Source organism: Euprymna scolopes, chromosome 38 (assembly GCF_053919585.1).
Source record: "Euprymna scolopes isolate OS-2025 chromosome 38, ASM5391958v1, whole genome shotgun sequence".
NCBI lineage: Eukaryota > Metazoa > Mollusca > Cephalopoda > Sepiida > Sepiolidae > Euprymna > Euprymna scolopes.
The window spans coordinates 61,165,185-61,186,272 of NC_136519.1; the positions used below are offsets into that span (position 1 = coordinate 61,165,185).

At 37.0% G+C, this 21,088-nt stretch overlaps 3 protein-coding genes across 10 annotated transcripts in view; 2 read left to right on the forward strand and 1 right to left on the reverse strand.

Annotated features, from left to right (window-relative positions):
• Nucleotides 1–21,088, reverse strand: part of LOC145263168 (uncharacterized) — a 573,905-nt gene that overhangs the window by 381,697 nt on the left and 171,120 nt on the right. For 2 of the 8 annotated variants that reach the window (XM_080120198.1, XM_080120195.1), the window contains exon 1: nt 1,135–1,512. The exons of 4 other annotated variants lie outside the window; for them this stretch is intronic. The gene's annotated coding sequence lies outside the window, so the exon portion shown is untranslated. Of the gene's footprint in view, nt 1–1,134; nt 1,537–21,088 lie in introns of those variants that run through there. 2 more of the 8 variants (XM_080120200.1, XM_080120202.1) reach the window with 2 other exon arrangements.
• Nucleotides 16,608–18,146, forward strand: LOC145263279 (uncharacterized). Its single transcript, XM_080120361.1, has one exon. It carries the CDS (start codon nt 16,608–16,610, stop codon nt 18,144–18,146), a length of 1,539 nt encoding a protein of 512 aa, XP_079976487.1.
• On the forward strand, nt 18,349–19,878 carry LOC145263280 (uncharacterized). Its single transcript, XM_080120362.1, has one exon. The coding sequence runs from the start codon at nt 18,349–18,351 to the stop codon at nt 19,876–19,878; it is 1,530 nt and encodes a 509-aa protein (XP_079976488.1).

Below are 21,088 nucleotides of genomic sequence, written 5' to 3' on the forward strand. Positions count from 1 at the left end.
AATTTCATCAAGTAGTTTTTTTTTTTTTTTTTTTTTTTTACAGCGGAAAAACACGTTTTTATGAGAGCGCGCTGAAGGCGGCCATCTTGGATTTAAAAAAATTGTTTGAATTTTAAAAATGACAAAGGGAGATAACTCCAGGTTAAAGCGCTGACACCCCTCCCCATCTCTAATACTAGCTTTTCTTCCTAAAAAGCGAACATTTTGCTCGGTATCATAACAAATTGTGTTTTCGCTGTAAAAAAAAAAAAAAAAAAAAAAAAAACTTTTTGATGAAATTAAATGAAATTTTTTTTCAGAGAACTTCGTCCCATAACGGATACATACAATTCAAACTTTTTTCGATATTTTCATTTTTTAATGTCTTGACTAAACTGTACAAGTACTAAAAAAACATAAAACTTTAATTAAACATGGAAATACGATTTAAAAAATAGCGCGGATCATCACTCTCTGCATTAGCACCGATTTTTTTTATTCAAGAAAATAAAATTTCGTCTTTTTCGATATGAGAAAAACAGCGACGACAACGTAAGTAAAATGAGACCGTACACACACGCATTTTCTGGTTTTAGGAACGCTCCCTGCAAACGCGCTGCGGCGCTGCGCTCTGCGTACATTTTGCAATGGGGGCCTCTCGGTCTCACTCGTAGGTACGTCAGCCTAAAAAAATTTTTAGTTACTTATTGCAAATGTGAAACATATTTATAAATACTTTACTTTTTTAATAATCAAAGTATTTTTTAATTATTATTATTGTATACATTTGTCAGATTTTTTATAATGATTTCGGCCATACTTTTGAAATAAGTTTTAGACATGAAGTCAGTTTATAGCGGGGGAGAGTGGTTCAAATCCCCAACACCACATACACTCAATAAAATAAAAGCGAAGAGCTGGCCTGGGCGTGGCTTATCACTCGCTCGGATTCAAATTCAACAGCATTCTCATACGGATGAGGTAATGCCTGGGAAGGAGATCTCATAGTAACAGAACAGAATCACACTGATATAAGCCTGAGTGTACGAAAATGGTGTTGAAAAAAAAAGAAAAAGAAAAGAGCGCTTGTGAAAAAGTGACATTTTTGCTATTTTCGTTGAAATTGACAAATACAGACGGACTAAAAGTACTGACCTTTCTTGATGTCCATGCTTTTAACGGAATCAAACGGCACCCATTTAAAAAGCTGACCAAAAAAATAAAAGTGGAAATAAGGAGGTCGCCGGACACCGGCTGCTCACTTAACCGCTGGGTTTGTTACTCGGCTTTTAGAGTTTGCTAACGAGGAGAGAGCGGGGGGGGGGTGCTCATTCATTCTCGTCAGCAGTTTTTAAATTGCGCACTTGAGTTTCAGTTCGCCTATCAACACATGGCAAGGAATGGGTGGGTAAGGGATAGAAAAGAGGAATTGAAAAGAAGGGAGTCAGAGGGAAGTGAAGAAAAAGGGAAGAAAGGAGGTGATTAGAGAAAAGTGTACAAAGCATATTACAGAAAGGGGTGAATAATTGAAGCAGTAATTTGTAAAAAAAAAAAAAAGGAAGAGAGAAACCAAAGAGAATCACACACACACAAACACACACTAGACAGACAGACAGACAGAAATTAAGGGGAAAAGGAAAAGCAAATTTGTTTGGTTTGTCTGTTTGACGGCTTATTCCGATTATTTTCATTTCACGTTTCCTCTGATGTAACTTCCTTCATTCTTCAAGTGCATCCTTGTCAAACTCGGAAATGTTGAATTCGGGAATCGGTATTTCGACAGTAGATTTTTCTGATTCCATCAGCGGGTAGAAAGTGATAATTAGGTATGCGCAAAAATGGGCGAGCAAAAATAGGGGGACTTAGTTTTGAAAGCCGATTTATCATAATTTTTTTGTAGGTTTCCGACTACTTTTTGATTGTGTTTGAAAAATTAGAGAATAAAGTTAATTTCATAAAGGAAAAAAATATTCGTATACCTGAAAAAAAAAAGTTATGAAAAATGTTTTTACGGCGAGCAAACCAATTCAGCTAAATTTTGACGTTAAATAAATTCATTGTAAACATCCTTTAAAAGATAAATATTAGTTTTCTGGGTCTATTTCAAAGATAATTAGTAAAGTAAAGCTCTAAGATATTGCATTAAATAATAACAATAAAAACAACTTGTTTGTGCAAAAAATAATTTAATTACCGCTCAACAAACAAGTAATTCTACCGTTCGCCAAAAACGCAACAAATACAGGTTTGTAAACACGATTATAAGGAGGCTCAAAATTTCAGCCAATCGAAATGCTGTTTTAAAATGAAGTCATGATAGTAAAAGCAGGTAGGGCTGTCAGATTTCTTCTTCTTTTTTTCCATACGTGCATCCGTACATTCCTATTCTGAACGTTTATATCAATTTTATCATGTTTTAATTTAATTATTTTTTTATGTTCCTGTTTTTAAATTGATTTTCTTTTTAATTATTGTTCGAGATTATATAAAAATTATGTTACGCCGAAAGTTTCACATTCTTGCGAGCAAGGAATATAAAAATTATGCGAAATCTGTAATTAAAAAAAAAAATAGAAATATTTTCGCTATTATAATTTTTTGTGTGTGAAAATATTAAATAAACAATGGTTAATTCAATGGTAATGTCGGTAGTTCGAGAAATTCATTTTTCTTCGAGTTATATCGAATTCATTAATACGGATTTTAGGGGCTTTTTTCGTAATGTCCTGTAAAAATTATTTTTTTATTATTATTATTGTTACAAATTACGATACTTTATTTATATAGAAAAAAGCAAAAATAAATTCTTGCGTTTTTTATTTACTACTGAAAACCATAACTTTAATAAAGGTATTTTTTGTTTAAACAAAATAATGCATTTCCACTAAGATTTAAATAAAAATGATGGGTTCATTATATTCCGCGATCATTATTTGATAAATACTGAAAATTTCATTAAAATTGGTTAATTTCCTGATTTTTGGTGGATTTTTAAGTAAAGGGAGGGGTCAAAATGTTTATACGTTTTGAGCATCGGCATTCATTTTGCCCGTACCTAGTGATAATTATTATGTTATTTTAATTTGTAGGTTTACATGATGATATCATGATTTTCTCTCTCTCTCTCTCTCTCTCTCTCTCTCTCTCTCTCTCTCTCCCACACACACACACACACACACACGCATAATGCTGATTGTATTAAACTTGATCATTATTCAATAACACATCATTCCCCCTGTAACTAATAGACCTTAGAAGGTGATGGCTGAGGGTAAATTGTACTATCAAACTAAAAGGCTTGATCACTGTTTCATGTTACTAACTATTAGTATTGGGGTACTAATTCTGAAACTAGCAGTGACTCAAAACTGTACTTGTATTTTACCCCATCTCAACCAAATTGTCTGAAATTCTTCCTTAGTATATCGAGAAAAGTTGAACTCCACAGTGAGTGGTGGAGCTTTAAACAGTGATTTTTTTTAATTTATTTTTTTTAATGGAAAAACAAATTTTTTAAAAAATCAAAAGGGCAGGTGATGCATATTAGCCTATGAAGGCAATCATCTAGAACTCGTCGTCTCGATAAAAGCACTGGTCCTCATTAACTCACTGGTTGATGCGAGGAAGGGCGGCTGACCGATAAATGAGGAAATGATATCCAAAGAAATTCTGTTGCATGAAAGGTTTGGTGTCAAGAAGTTTTGTTACCTTGGTGATATAGAAGCACAGGATGAAGTAAGTTTAGTGGATTTGTCATTACTAATCAGCAGAGCATTGCCACTGTTGATCAAGGGAAGAGTTTATCAGACATGTGTGTACAGTGCGATGGTGTAAAGAAGTGAAACCTGGCCAGTGAAGGTTACGGATATGCATTGCATCGAGAGAAATGGTATGAGAATGATATGATGGATGTGTTATGTGAGTCTTAAAGACAGACTTAGATCTGATGAGCTCATAGGAAGATAAAAGTTGAACAGTATATGGAGATACATGCAAAAGAGTAAACTTTGATGTCATAGCCTTGTTGAAAACATGGATGGGAGCTCTTGGTTGAGTAGATGTAGAACAGTTAAGGTAGTAAGTCCAGTACATAGAGGAAGAGCAAAGAAAATGTGGGAGGAAGTGAGAAAACATATACTTGAGAGAAAGAAGAATAAATAAAGACCTGGCCAGAGATAAGTTAGCTTGAAAGTCAATTTTTAAAAGCTATCCAACAAATGCTAGTATAGTAAACGAGTGTTAAACTAAAGATCAATATATGGATAGAGGTGAAAACACTAGAATGAAAAGAGGGTGATGTTAACCGACTTGAATAGTATGAAAGCATTAGAAAATATGTTATATCTCTTAATCATGATTCACAGATAAAATAAAACCAGAAATGATGAAACTGTTATAATATAAAGGAGGATTTTAAATAATGGTTGGAAGAAGATTCCTTATTGACAACAAAAAGAAGAGAAGGGAGGCCTGAATTCAAGACCTGGGATACTAATAGTATGGAAATCTTCTCCAGATGTTTTGTGTGCCGCTTCAGTGCATGTACCCCTACCAACACCTTCACTCAACCAACCTCTTCACTTCCAAAAACTGCTCTGAGAATGGCACTGTTTCAGTTTAAGACCCTTGAACAAAAAAGGAAGGGCAATCAGACATAAAATAAAAACACAAAAATACTATCACAGTGAATGATGATTGGTTGTTACTCTGCTTGTCATAAAAGAAAGATAATAATTGAAAAGTTACCATTTTTTTTATTAACATGAGGTGGTTGCCAACAAGAAAAATATCACAGCAACTGCCAATAAGATTATTGTGGTGGAGAATGTAAAAAAAAAAATACACATTTGTATTTAACTGAAATACGAGAATAAAGGCAATGGAAAAGAAGAGCCTGAAATGAAAAAATATTACTCAAAGTAAGGACTTCTGGTTAAAAGGGATGTAATGTACATACTGAAACGAAAATAAAACTTAGAATCCTTTATCTTTCAATCATTTGATAGACATGTTTATGTATGAAAACCCAATGTATGCACAAAATGTATCTTGGTTCAAGGTGAAGTGCATCAAAATTATTCTGGTACAAGGTAAAGTGTCCCCAGGAAGGTGCCATGACACAGAAAAGAATATACAAAAATAAGAAACTGAAAGAATCCATCAGTTCTACAATTTAAGAGACATATTTGTTCAGAAAACACTGGAACAAGACTAAACACAACTTCAAAAAATACTTTCTCAACAACACAAATCTCTTCCTCATCAGCTTACATTCATATTTTTCTGTCTGCCCCACAGTCGTTATACTGTATCCTGGTGTTCATGCATACAAATAAGAAACATATACAAAAACTAACAACTTTGAGCATGTCCTTCTTCCCGATAGTCAATACCTGCTAAAGTATCAATAAGACAAAGCAAAACAATGCAAATAATGACAACCATTCATCAGATAAGAATGAAAAATCCAATTAAAAAAAGACATCTACCAAAACAAAGAATTTCAAGAATATTTTAATTAAAATTCATTATTGAGATGAGTTTCATTTATTCATTTTTTATATTGCACACTATTATCCTCATCTTTTTCTTAATTGTTTCACGACGTTTCGGCCAACTATTCCTCTGGCCATCGTCAGGTGGTAACCGTGATGGGATAAGAACTCTAAATCTCTTGACTGCATTCACTGCAATTACTACCTTCCATAGTTGCTGTCGTCTCACCATGTTTTGGCCAAGTAAGTCTCTGGCCAGCTTTGGGTAGGATTGAAACCGTTATCTTCAGATAATTCTCACCTGGAACTGTAGAGATTCAACGCCTCTATCAACAGCGCCATAGGTCCCGAAATATAGTGAGACGACAACAACTATGGAAGGCAGTAATTGCAGTGAATGCAGTCAAGAGATTTAGAGTTCTTATCCCATCACGGTTACCATCTGACGAAGGCCAGAGGAATAGTTGGCCGAAACGTCGTGACACAACTAAGAAAAAGATGAGGATAATCGTCCGCAATAAATAAAAATTAAGAATCCCCATTTCTCAATGGTTATTTTTGAATTTGTATATATTTTGTCAACAGAAACATCTTGTTTTAATTAAATAGTTGGACTGCAAAAACTACTTCTGAATGGTAGAATTCACAAATAGTAACACCTAACAGCCATTTAATAATGACTCTATAACTTGAGGAATGTTATACTCGCTTGTCACTTACATGTGTTAGGGTTTTATGATTAAGACCAGCTTAAAACAATGCTGCAAATTTGTGAGTAGTGAAAGGAAGGAAGTATTTAGCAAAGACTACATCAAGTAAAGTTGTAACCTTCATCCTGACTATTTTGGGTGGTTGCTGAGCTTGATGGCTTCTTAGGTTGTTTTATACTGAAAGAGCAAATATCTTTTGCATAGAAATTATTTTATTGATCAATTTTGTTTTGTATAGAGATATTTTGTAAGTAACTGTGGACAGAAGTGTCTTCCATTTCTATTGAAGAGTTGCGACTAAGAAGATATGAGTCCTTTGGTCCAATGCGTTGCGACTATGAAGAAGATATGTTCCTCCTTTGTTTAGTGCCAAGCAGACAACCATTAAAGAACTGTAGGAATCTCCAAACCGTAGTGTGGAACGTCATCAATATCATGGCTACTGAGCGAGTTGGCCAGTGAACATAACAGCGTGACGTCATTACCAAATCAACAGGTAAAGGTGCCCAAAGTTTCCAGTGTTCAACCACGTGCCCATAAAAAACATTTTTCGTTGGCTTAGATTGTATCTGTGGTAATTTTATGAAGGGGGCCCAAACCTGTACGTTTTTTTCTTTGCCTAAAGAGAAAAAAACAATTCTCCATTTGGATAATTATATAATTGCACATTGGGATAATTTTAATCTAACAAGATATAACAGTAAGTGAATTTGTTTTTTAACTTTTATTTCTATCGAAGGAAATCGAATATTTCATTTTATTTATTTTTTAAACTGCAAAACAATTTTTATATGAGAATATTTTTCAGTCTGTTCTTTTCATTGAGTAATTCCAAATATTTTGAAGTTAGAAGAATTTTTCACGGCAGTTATTTTTTTGTTTTGTTTTGTTTTTGTTTTTGCTTTTTTAACGAAAACGATCAATGAATTCGAATATTTTAGCACAGGGCATAAATTATTTTTTTTAAATATATTTGCAACTTAAAAGTTTTTCTTTGTTTGTTTTATAATATTTTATCTGTAAATAATATACATGACTGAAATGGGAAATGAAATAGGTATTTATCTATTCTCTCCTGGGACATACGAACACAAATTCATCTTAACAATTCATTAACTTATCAGTTTTAATTAAAGTTTTGATATGAGCTAAAAATAAAGATTACATTATTTTCTTGTGTTTATCTTAGAAATAAAAATTATTTGGTATGTGTGCTGTGTACGTACCATGTTGAAATAATAACGTTATTTGGAAAGTCATTCTTAACAGGCTGGGGGGGTCTAACTATTCTGCACTTTCACCTAACAATTTAATGAAAAAAAAGATTCCATAAAATTTAATTTAACTTGAAAATCTTATCTAAAATATAGCACGGTGCGTTCACTGTACAACAACAACAACAAGCATTGTAATACTTAATGAGGTTAAGTCGAAGTCGTAGAGTTAACATTTTGTGCGAGCGTTACGACGTAAGCAATAGCTATTCAGCAGTTAAAATTTTCTGCAGGACAGTTTTTAATGAGGTCAATAACCCGGTTTGTTTGTTTTTACCCAACTTTGGAGAAAACCAGCTTCCTCACGAAAGCAACACCTGGCGATCCGAAAATGTGGAATATTTAACGTTTCAAAGTCGGGCAAATTAAATAGGCGACCCTCGTTGTTAAGTTGTAAATATTATCATTTAGATGTGATATAAAAAGTTTTAAGAATGAGCGACCTCTCCGAGAACCCCCGGAAAAAAGCTTTTAGCAGACATACACAAAAGGCGAACATACATACACACATTTTCGCTTTTATATATACAGATAAAGTTCAGTTTCATTATTAATTGAATTAGGTTCCTTTCTTTTCTTTTTTAACATGTTTTAATGCTCTTTTTAAAAATGCCGTCATATAGTATCGACAGTAACAGTTTGACAAATCTTACCTACATTGCCTGCAGGCATTTTTCAGTTAACTTCTATATCTCGGTGGCTGTGTCATTATACAAATTAAGTAGTGACGTCATCATTTCGTGTGTTTACTATAGTTTGAGTCAATTTCTATGGTAGATCGTTTATGCAGAAATTTATGGATAAATAAAATCAGAAGTAAAATCCGGTTAATCTCGCAGATTGCATCTTACACTAACGAAAAAAAAGCCAAAGAAAACAATAATAGTAATCGCGTTTTCGCGTTTTTTATTTTCTTTATTTTTTATTTCTATTTTATTATGGAAAAAACAGAAAGCATAAATCAGGGAAAAAAGATTAAAAAAAACAAAAAAAAAGAAACGGCATAAGTAACCTTGTACGATTCCAAACCAGTGTGTTTCCTCATAGTGTTCCATGTGAAGCATCTGCTGCGGTGTAAATGGGGAGAGGGGAAAGGAGGAATCTAATAGAGAGAAAAGATGTTGCAACTTCTATTGAGTCTAAGCGATTTTGGCAGTGGACTCTCACCGAAAAAATATAGGGATGTACCATTGTCGAGGAACTGTAGGGGTAATAGGCCTATAGCAAACCTCAGATAATGTGCTACAGTCTGTACGCATTACATTTGCATGTAATGTCATGATTTTTAATCCTATTAAGGTCAAACTTTGAGGGGAAAAATGTGTTCATTTTATATATATATATATATAGATAGATAGATAGATAGATAGAGAGAGAGAGAGAGAGAGAGATAGAAGAGGAAGAAGAAGATAGATAGAAGATAGAGGATAGATAGATAGAATAGACAGATAGAAGATAGAAGAGCAAATAGATAGAAAGATAGATAGAAGAAGATAGATAGAAGAAGAAGAAGATAGAAGAAGAAGATAGATAGAAGAATAGAAGAGAAGATAGATAGATAGATAGATAGATAGATGATAGAATATAGATGGAAGATGGAAGAAGATAGATGGGAGAAGGAAGATAGATAGATAGAAGAAGAAGCAGATAGACAGATAGATAGAAATAGATAGATAGAAGATAGATAGAAGATAGATAGATAGATAGATAGAATAGAGAAGAAGATATGAATATATTTTTTTTATTATTGGAAACCTGTTATATAAAAAAAATCTGTTTAAACTTCATATGGCATAATATTTGAAAATTGAAAGACGCGTGTGCCAACTTCTGGTATGTTTAAAATTTCCTGTCTCGTTCTATGCACCATTACCAAAACGGCACTACATAGGAACGTTGTTATGAAGCATCAATAATGTAAACACGATTTTGTCTCAAATCTTCATTATTTTTGTATGCTGTAAAAAATTATTTTTAAATATTAGCAGTTTATTTGAAGCTTCTTCTTTAATTTGGTAAAAAAGTTAGGATAATAATATTAAATTAAATTACAGTTACATTGTTACATATAGAAGAGATAAACTGTGGCGCGCGTTGGAGGTACCAAAAAGACTGCCTCTCAAGTGTTTAATTGTCCAGTTGTGAACTGTCAGATTATATATGTGTAAGCAACTCACACACACTCACTGGAACATTGACACACACACACACACACACATATATATATATATATATATATATATATATATATATATATACTAGCATTTCAGCCCGGCGTTGCCCGGGTGTTTGGATGTGTCCGTTGAGCAGAAAAAAAGAAAAAAAAACAAAAAAAAGTGGTAGTAGGAAGGCAGGCAGGCTCGAACCCGTACCGCCAAGGAGGAAAAGAACGGAGGAAAAAACCTGACGTCTTTGCTGTTATGACCACCACCAAACCGGAAGTGACATTTTTTAAAATTAAGGCTAGACATTTGAAAGGAGAGGATGATTTTAAAAAATATTGGCGAACAAAGCGACCCCCTCCATGTAGAAAAGCTCCCAGTTGAAGGTGAAGATATTAATGTTTTTAGCCAATTGTTCGATATTTGTCGTCTGAAAGGTCGAACTTTAAAGTGATACTGATCATGGTAAAATCCGCCGCCTCTGTCAAATGTTTTAGGCAGACATGCAAACATACATACATACATACATTTATATATTGTTAACTAAAAATATTCGACCCAAACCGATTGAAAATCTTGCCCTATCTCTGAATACCCTTTATGTAAAATTTCAAATGTTTAGACCAGAAATTGTCTGAGTAATTTGGTAGAGACGGCAGAGGTCAATTTTTTTTTTAACTTTGACCCCTAGATTTATGTCAAAGGAATCTATATCTAAAATTACAAGTGTTTAGACCCAAGAGTTTTTTTTTTTGTTTTTTTTACACAGTGGTCGCCACTTATCAAGGCCCGGAAGCCACTCAGGGATAAGAGTTATTGCAAGTACATTACGTTAGTGTGGAGATTTGATGAAGTGTTTACTTAAGAGGGCGGTTCATTAGGAATTTGTTAACATTGGACTTGAACACATCCAAGTTGTAGTCAGGTGGGAAGCAGGCAGACGGAACAGAGTTCCACAGGTGTGCAGTTCTAAGAAATAAGCTGTGTTCATGGAATCCACGTTTGGATTTAGGCACAGATAAAGAGTGGGGGAAATTTTTCACAGTGGATTCGGCCAGACGGGTGTTTTTCGTGAAAAATTGGCGAGGGGGGACCAGAGATTGGAGTTCAGATGAGAACCTGCCATGGAAATAACGATAAAACAAGGATAGGCTCGCAACCTCTCTTCTGTGGAAGAGAGGTTGCATCCCCCACTATGTCACAAAGTCTATTTTGTACTCTGTCAAGGCAGGATAGGCTGTTTTTAGAAGCTCCTGCCCAGATATGGAAGCAGTATTCTATCCTTGGACGTACTTGGCTTTTATATAGATAGAGAATTGCATCAGTAGTGAGATATCTTCTGGAGCGGTAGAAGGATCCCACCATCTTTCCAGCGACCTTGGCAACAGACTTGATGTACGTGTTCCATTTCAGATCAGGAGTAAAGGTCAAACCCAGAAGCTTGTCAAAACACGGGGCATCTCTCAGACGAGAGCCATCCATCCCAATTAATTCCAGATGGGGATCAGAGCGTTGATGATGTAAGGATAGGAGTTTGGTTTTAGATGCATTAAAGGTAACCAGCCACGTCTTCCCCCACTGAACCACGCGCTCACGATCAGAGGAGAGAGAATCAGAAAGAACTTTGTCATTTACAGCCTTTGATGTGTTACCGTAGATGGTCGTGTCATCAGCATAGATGTCAACGAATGATTTAAGTATGTGTTTAGGGAGGTCATTGATGTAGATCAGGAAGAGAGTTGGGCCCAGGATTGACCCCTGAGGGACTCCAGCATTAATACTGCAGGCCTCTGATTTTTGTCCATCTTATGAGCCTATTGGAGAGAAATGATTTAATGATTGAGAAAACATTTCCAGTTATACCGTAGCTGGAAATCTTCTGAAGTAGATCCTTATGCCATACCTTATCGAAGGCTTTTGATATTTCAAGAGCAATTGCCCTAGAAAGGAAGCCTTTGTCAAGAGATTCATTAATCCTGTGAGATATAACCGTCAGCACATCTGCGGTAGATCTTGCAGAGCGGAAACCATATTGTGTGTCACTAAGAAGGTTGTTTCTGCTGAGGTGGTTGACTATTTCTCTATTTAATATGGATTCCAGCAACTTACTCATAACACACAGGAGACTTATTGGTCTGTACTGAGAGGGAGATGACTTATCACCTGAATTCTTAAATAAAGAGCATACTGATGAGGTTTTCCAGGGAGTCGGAAAGCACTTCTCCTTAAGGCAATGCTTAAACAGTTTCGTAAGTATGGGAGCAAGTTCTGGTTGAAGCTTTTTTAACACTATAATTGGGAGTCCGTCAGGGCCAGTTGCTTTACTGGAATCTAGGTTCTTGATTAGCTTGGTGACCTCATGCACGGATATTTGTATGTTACCTAGCGTGTTCTGTATTATAGGAGGAAATATGGGGAGTTGATGGCCTTCGTCGCATAGGGTAGAATTAGCTGCAAAGTTCTTTGCAAATAGTTTGGCCTTGTCTGACGCTGACGAGATGACCTCTGGTCCATTAATAATAGTTGGGATGAAACGCACACTTCTGTTCAGGATCCTATTTGTTATTTGCCAAAACTGGTGGGAACCAAGCCGCTGATCAGCTACCTTGGATTTAACAGACTGGGCATACCGCAAACGTTTATGCTGTTACGACCACCGCCAAACCAGAAGCGACATTTTTTAAAATTAAGGCTAGACAATCTAAAGGAGAGGATAACTTTCAAAAATATCGGTGAAAAAAGTGACCCCCCCCCCTGTAGAAAAATGCCTATTTGAAGGGGAAGATATTAATGCTTTTAGCCAATTTTTCGATATTTGTTGTATGAAAGGTCGAACTTTAAAACGATACTGATCTTGGTAAAATCCGTCGCCTCTATTGAAAGTTTAAGGCAGATATGCAAACAGACATACATATATACATTTATATATTGGTAACTAAAAATTTTCGACACAAACTGATGAAAAAGCTTGCCCTATCTCTGAATACCCTTTACGTAAAATTTACGAGTAATTTGGAAGGGACTGCAGAGGTCAATTTTTTTTTAACTTTGACCCCTATTATGACCTCTTTAAATTTATTGTTTTGGGCTCAAATCAAGTTATTAAGTTAGATCCATGTCCAAGGAACCTATATCTAAAATTTCAAGTGAATAGACCCAAAATTGTCGGAGGAGTTTGGTAGAGTTCTCAAAGGTCAAATCGTTGAACTTTGACCCCTTAATCGCCAAATTTCTTGCCAAAAACCGATCACATCGATTTTCCCAAATCTCAGTAGCCTATATATCAAATTTCGAGTCTGTAGACTAAAAATTGACAGAGTTATTGCGTAGGGAAATGTACACACACACACACACACACTTTCACTTTTATATATATATAGATATAGATAGACTAGCATGGGTGCCCGGCGTTGCCCGGGTGTTTGGGAGGTGTATGTTGAGCAAAACAAAACAAAAAACGGTCAATTTTTTTAACTTTGACCCCTTAGCATTTATTGTTTTGGGCTCAAATCAAGTTATTGAGTTAGATTCATGTCCAAGGAACCTATTCTGACCCCTTAACATTTATTGTTTTGGGCTCAAATCAAGTAATTATGATAGATCCATGTCCAAGGAATCTATATCTAAAATTTCAAGCGTTTAGACCCAAAATTGTAGGAGAAGCTTGGAAGAGTTCTCAAAGGTCAAATCGTTGAACTTTGACCCCTTAATAGCCAAAGTTTTGGCCGAAAACCGATCACATAGATTTTTCAAAATCTTTGTACCCTGTATATCAAATTTCGAGTCTGTGGACTAAAAATTGACAAAGTTATTGCGTAGGGAAATGTGCACACACACACTCTTTAACATTCTTCGCGTTATTTCTGATTTTAACATTGTCGCTGAAGTTATATTCGTAAATTGAGTAGCGCTTAACACAGGCTAAATGTTTCATGACTAAATTAATTCCTTTCTTTCTATAAAAAACAAATGTGTTAAAAAAAAAAAACTTGGCGACCTCGAAAACTTAACTAGGCCTGTTTCGTTGTGAAGGAATAAAACGTTATTGACTTGTTTGTATTGAAGAACATTTCTTCGCGTTATTCTGATGTTAATAACTATAAATTATCCAGGGGTGTTTTTCGTTTATCCGAGACTTTGACGGCGAATTAGTGGGGCCGTATCTAGGTCAACGTGGGGTTAATTGCACGTGGTGACCGGGCCGCTGTTTTAATGTATACATTCCTGCACGCCTGATATTTGCTGAGCACCTGGTATTAATTTATAGAGACAAAAAAAAAAATTTTTTTTCTTTCAGTTATTAAATTTGCATTCTTGATTAAGATTCAAGGGAATAGAATTCCCCCCCCCCCTTCCATTCTCGTTCTTACGTCTCGCATGCAAACTATCCTTTGAAAGATATTTTAGTTAGCGGGCTTAATTGAAATTGAAGCGGTTTAATTTCCAAGGGTTAAATTTAATTCTCACTATCTCTTTTCTCGTTCTTACGGTGTTGTTGACGGGACTTCGCCTTTGAAGGGTATTTTCTATCCGTTCTCTTACGACTGGCCTCCTTCGTCGTTGTTTAGTGCTCGTCCCCTTATCCAACATGAGCGCTGGTAAAGACTTATTCGCTAAAATTGAGACCAAGAAATGTCGAATATCGAATATGGTGGAATGGTTGAAGGATAATGCCTCACCGTCTTCAATTCATTCGAGGGCGGCAGACGTGGAGAGATGGATTTCGGAACTTGACGAAATTATCGACCAGCTGGTGTTAAAATCCCCTCACGAGAAGAGAAGGAAGATATGCAGAGCAGTTCTCTTCCGAAATAAGAGAAGAGTTGGTTCTGTTGAAGGCCAACCATGTAGCTAAGAAACCCTCTGCTCCTCTGCCTTTACGGATGGACTTAGAATGTCCCAGCTTTAGTGGATCACCTTCAGCCGATAAGTTCGAATTTAGATCTTTTCTAAGGAGGTTTGATTTCTGTACCTCCAACGTGGGAGAAGCGGACAAGTCCAAATTAACGGGAATGACTTGATCTCCAGTTTGGATGTCCCCTCTGACAATTATATCATGGCCTTGAATTGTTTGCGGGAGAAATACCTGAATCCGCCCCTCATCAAGGATCGTATATTTGAGGAGATTATGCCTCCGACGGTACCTATCACGAATTTAGAAGCACTCAAGACCTATGTTGAACAGGTCAAAATGGATTTGTCCGAGCTAGATAAGTCCTTTGGAACTGACTTCTTTACAGAGAGTTCCACTTTGGGTTTTATTATTGCCCATTTATTGTTCCGCAAGTTCCCTGTGAACGTTAGAAGGGAACTAATGTCCAGAACGAAGGAACGTTTTCCTACTTTTTTATCTATTATGGCGAATTTCTTCGACATTATAGATCTTTTTCAGGCAGCGCCATTGAACGTTAAAAAACGGGAATATTTTGCTCCCAATCCGCCTACCTTTTCTTCACTTGAAGTCAAATCCGATGTGGCGGTCAATGCTACTGATCGAACGGTCAAACCCAAAAGGGGTTCAAATTCCCCAAAACTTAGTGATAATGTTGGTTACCAGCACAAGTTTTGCAAATTATGCAAACTGGCAGACTACTCTGTAAGGGACTGCACTAAGTATGCCTCTTACGATTCAAGGGTTTCGCGAGCTAAAGAGCTCCAATTATGTATTAGATGTCTGGGGGGCCATTTGGAACAAGAATGCAAGGGGAGGAAAGGATTTCCTTACCCCTGTACTACTTGCGGATTGAAAACTCATTTTTCAACAATGTGCCCCCAAACTCCAAAATCCTTTGTCGGAAAGACTACCCTTACTGATGGGGAAAACTGCCTATTCCCAGTAATCAGAGTGTCCATGAAGACTAAGGGCACCCCAGTTAGTTTTCATTGTATATTGGACACTGGGAGCTAAAAATCCTTCTTTGCCCAAACTATTTTGCAGGAACTGAGAGCTAGGGAAGAAGTAGTACCTAGGCCAGTTACCATGCCTGTAAATACAATTATTGGTACGAGACCTATGAACCTCCAGGAGCTTAATGTCTCCATCAAATTAGGTAATCAAAAACCTTTTCCTTTCACTGCCCTGTTCTCGGACAGCCTTAACTTGAGACTACCCTTACTGATGGGGAAAACTGCCTATTCCCAGTAATCAGAGTGTCCATGAAGACTAAGGGCACCCCAGTTAGTTTTCATTGTATATTGGACACTGGGAGCTAAAAATCCTTCTTTGCCCAAACTATTTTGCAGGAACTGAGAGCTAGGGAAGAAGTAGTACCTAGGCCAGTTACCATGCCTGTAAATACAATTATTGGTACGAGACCTATGAACCTCCAGGAGCTTAATGTCTCCATCAAATTAGGTAATCAAAAACCTTTTCCTTTCACTGCCCTGTTCTCGGACAGCCTTAACTTGAGATTTCAAGTAGACAGGTTCGACGAGATCACGTCCAACATTACGGAAGCTGGCTATCGTCTCTGCCATGGATACAGAGATTTAAATGGCAAAGAGCTATATGGCCTTGTCGGGCTGGATTTAATACAACACATACAAAATTTCTGTATGGTTGAATGTATTAATGGCACAGCGTGGAAGGTCCAATAGTATTATTCCTTTCGAAGATGGGTGTAATCTTTTGAAGCCTGAAATAATTAAAACTCCCAATGAGTTGCCTCCCTTTGAGCAGGTTTGTAATTCGTTACCTGCTTGTTCCACATATTTGGTGGATAGTGTGTTGAACCCTATCCCGTCGTATTCGGACTCCTTGGGTCTATTTTTTGAAGAATCTTCGTTAAATACGGTATAGAGCAATTTCTTTCTTTGGATTCCGTAGGTATCGATGAAAAGGCCAAACTTTCTTCATATGATGAGGCAAAGATAGAGGATTTTAAGAAAACTGTCTTGCTAAAAGATGGAAATTATTATGTCAATCTACCGTGGGACTATGATAAGTTGGCTCAGGTAGATTCCAATTATGTACCTTCTCTGAGAATAATGCAGAGAGCGGCAGTCTCCTTGGAGAGGCAGGGATTGTATGACAATTATCTACAAGTGTTCGATGACTATGAAAAATTGGGCATCGTCGAACGCTTCTCCGTTACTCCTGGTGAGTACGACAAATATTGTTGGATTCCCCACAGACCCGTTTTTAAAGAGGGTCTTGGAGTTACCACTAAAATCCGCCCAGTCTTCAATTGCTCCCTAAAAAGGAAGGGGGGAGTTTCTATTAATGATGCAGCTTATGCTGGCGTGAATTTAATGGCGCAGCTGCTTGACTTGTTATTGGCCTTTCGAAAAAATGATTATGTCCTCTTGGGAGATCTCCGCAAGGCATTCTTACAAATTCGCCTGCGCACTGAGCAGGACAAAAACAGATTTTGTTTCTTCCTCAAAATTAAGGAAAGACTGTGTACATATAGGTACAATTCTATTATTTTCGGCTTCAATGCCAGCCCCTTCATCTTGAGTTACATACTTAAGCTTCATGCTGAGAGATATGACCCTGATGAATTTTCGTCTATAATGACTTCTAACTTTTATGTCAACAATTTGGTCACCACTGGACGAGATACTGAATCTCTCCTTGAAGTATATAATACTGTGCGCAAGAGATTAAAGGAGGCAGGATTTGATCTTCAGTCCTGTAATTCCAACTGCACTGACTTGCAGAAACAAATGATAGAGGATGAATCTATTACTTCTCTCCCTTCCTTTGAAAAGGTCCTGGGTTACTGTTATTCCCCCAGCCTAGACACAGTCAGATTGAGCCCTGTGGTGGTAGATGCCAAGGCCAACACGAAACGTGCGATCCTTTCCCAGATTTCTAGCCTTTATGATCCCTTGTCATTGCTACTTCCTGTTACTATACAAGGCAAAGTACTTGTCAGCCAACTATGGAAAGACAAACTTTCATGGGATCAAGAAATTCCTGAAACCTTCACTGCCTCTTGGCAAGCCCTAGCCAAAGAATTGAACAAGCTAGGTGATATAGAGTTCCCCCGCCGTGTGTTCATGGATGACTGCCTGATGCAGCTTATATGCTTTTGTGATGCATCTAAGCTTGCTTACGGGTTTTCTCTGTATGTAAGACAAGCGTCACAATGTTCCCCGTTATTTGCCAAGGCGAAAGTGGCTCCTATTAAAAGGAAGACCCTTCCTACCTTGGAACTTTTGGCCATTTATCTGGCCCTTAAGGTGGTGCCTAATGTACTCCGAGCATTGGGAACTATCAACATTAATTCCTTCTTTCTTGTGTCAGATGCTCAAGTAGCCTTATCTTGGGTTTTAAATGGGAAGGGAACTAAAAACATCTTTGTAGATAACCGTGTGATGGACATAAAAAAAATGCTGGATGAATTTAATCTAGAGTTCCAAGTTCTCCCTCGGTTCAAATATGTTCCTTCATCTGAAAACCCAGCAGACTTATTAACTAGAGGGCTTACTACTTCTAAGTTTGAACAACTGTTAAAATTTTGGGTACACGGCCTCAACTGGTTGAATCAACTGGCCAGTGTCTCCTTTACCTTGCCTTAATGACGTGAACAAAAGGGTAATTTCTTGTATGTACTCCGATGGTCCTACCAGTGGCGGGAACTACTTACCAATAAATATTGTCAATTATTCTTCACTGACCAAAGCAATTAATGTTCTGGAGAAGGTATTGAAGTTCTGTGATAAATTAAAACACCGAAACACAGATACCAATCATAGAGCCAAACTACTTCTCTTTTCTTATATGCAAGAGGAAGAATATCCATTTGAATTGGAATACCTGCGCCAGCCCTCTAATAAAGCTGTTCCTCCAAGAGTATCTGCTCTTGGTTTGTTCCTTGATAGGGACGGTCTGATGCGAACAAGAGGTCGTATTCAGAACTCTGGCACCCACCCCTTTGAAGTCAAATTCCCTATACTTCTGGGGAAAAATCATCATTTGACTGAATTAGTTATCAAAGAGGCACACCTAAACTGTTGCCATCTAAGAACCAACTCAACCCTTGCAAAGCTGAGATTATCTGGGTTTTGGATCCCTCAAGGGAGGCAATCGGTGAAGAAAATTCTTCGCACTTGTATTATTTGCAAAAAGGTTAATTCACTGCCTTTTAAAACTCCCTCAGGTTCTCAACTGCCCAAACATCGGGTTAATTTTATCTGTCCTTTTCAACAAGTGGGGGTTGACTTTACCGGTCATTTTTGGGTAAAGCAGAACGACGAAGACGTGAAAATGTACATCTTATTATTCACCTGTATGAGCTTGCGTGCTGTGCATCTAGAGCTTTTGCCAGATATGAGCACCACTTCCTTCATATTGGCATTTGTCAGATTCACCAACCAGTTCGGGGTTCCTACGCATGTTTACTCGGACAATGCGAAGACCTTCTTGGCATCCGGTATCTTGTTATCAGAAGTATTTGTGTCTGATGAATTCAAAGAGAAATTCAGATCGACTACCATTAGTCATCTCTCCATCCCTCTTTATTCAGCTTGGCATGGGGGTGCATGGGAGAGAATGATTAAGACGCTCAAACAATGTTTGAAGAAATTATTGGGCAGAAAGAAGGCCTGCTACTTCGAATTTTTTACCATTCTTTCAGATGTAGAAAAGGCAATCAACGATCAACCACTCACCTACATAGAGGCTTCTGAAGGAGGTCTCGATATTTTAACACCCAATCACTTTCTGCAAACCGGGTATAGTCCTCGTTTGTTGATAAGCAGCCATGGATCAGAAGAAGTGTGTCCTGATCCTCCCAGTCGGGCAAAACTTCTGCAGTCTCTAAAATTGAGACATCAATATATAGAAAGATTCCGGAAGATATGGCACAATGATTATTTGTTGTCCTTGCGAGAGGTTGATGCCAATATGGTGGGCGATAGACCTCTGAAGGTGTCGGTGGAAGAAATCATTCTGATTAAAGCACCAAATAAAACCAGGCCCTTTTGGAGTCTAGGCAAAGTGCTCAGACTCATCAATGGAACCGATGGTAAAGTTCATTCGGCCTGCGTGCTGAGAGATGGTTGCGAACAGGTCCACTTCCTAAAACATCTGTTTCCTCTAGAACTAAAGGCCACTTCTGTACCCGCTTCTACAGAATTCGTAGAGGAGGGGGGGCCCTTCTTCTGTCCGACTTGTTCCGTCGCTAATGACGGATCAGTTCCCATGGTGTGCTGCGATACCTGTGACAATTGGTACCATTTCGACTGTGTTGGGGTGACTCAACAGGATACCTTAGGGGAATGGAGTTGTCCGAATTGTTCGGAAAACTAAAAATTTAACCTTCTCTTTTCCTAAGCTCAGTTGTTACCATTAGACTTAGGTTAAAATACAATTCTTAAAATAAATAAATGGTTATAAAACTAACTTGTAATTACCTTAAATAACTCATAATTACCTTAACTAAAGATGCTAAACCCATAACAGTTTGTTAGGTCCTTTGCAACTGATTATTCAAATGTCCATTAAATGACATAGATAAATTGTAATTAGTATTAGAAAAAAGTAATAGATACCTATTCCTTTTTATTTCTTCTCTTGGCAGTGTGTTGGAAATTGTACATGGAAGGGCGAGCCTTATTGGTTGTGGCACTGAAGCCATGGTTTCTCTTTCAGGGACTTTCATTGGACCACTAAAAACTTCCTGCGCGCAGTTTTAAAACAAAAAAACATTTTCGCTCTCTTTGCTAAAAACTCTACTCAAGTGTAGACATTAAATAAAGCGTCTCCCTAAAAGGCACAGCCTCGAGGTCAACTGTGCTTGGAGCATCATCCCCCTTTTCCTTTAACCAAGTATTACTCCTATTGTGATAGGAATTTTTTAGACAAATATCGTCTTTACTAGATCTAAAATAGTTCAGCTCCGTTTATGGAGTTTTATTCTTCCAGATACCATAATTAAATGGTTTCTGTTCCCTTTTACTAGCTTCTCTGAAGAGAAGCAATTTAACTCTGCAAAACTACCAGACTCTCAGAGACGCGAGAAATTGGGCATATTTTTCGCAAACCTACCAAGAAGGCTGAAATTCGTCATCGCAGGTAAGACTTGCTTTTATCCATTGTCCTTTTTCTGCACTCTGCCGAGTTCTAAAGCGTGAGACAATTAATTCTCACATTATTTAAATTGATAGAGGATGGTCCTTATGTTTGGCGCTTTTTTTTTCAAAAATGTACGGAGGCTTGTTATTTTAAAATACATGTGTCAGCAGAAGACGTTAAAATTAATTTTATTTTATTAACTCTAGTCTGTGTAGTTCGTTAATAAAAATGTATTTGTTTTACAAAAGGTAAGTTTTATATTATTTTGGTGCCCGGAAAACTCGTCCCGGGAAAACTCGTCTCCGGAAAACTCGTCCCCTTTCGTTAGGTAGGAAAACTTATTGAATAAATATCGATTGAAAACACATTTTATGATCGTTCTTGAAGGAGATATTGTTTTTCAAAATAGACTATAGTCCCCATAATATTTTTAAAAAATATTTTT

Excerpts from the sequence above, each read along its gene's own strand:
- LOC145263279 (XM_080120361.1), top strand. The coding sequence starts at position 16,608 with ATGCAGAGAGCGGCAGTCTCCTTGGAGAGGCAGGGATTGTATGACAAT.
- LOC145263280 (XM_080120362.1), top strand. The coding sequence starts at position 18,349 with ATGCAAGAGGAAGAATATCCATTTGAATTGGAATACCTGCGCCAGCCC.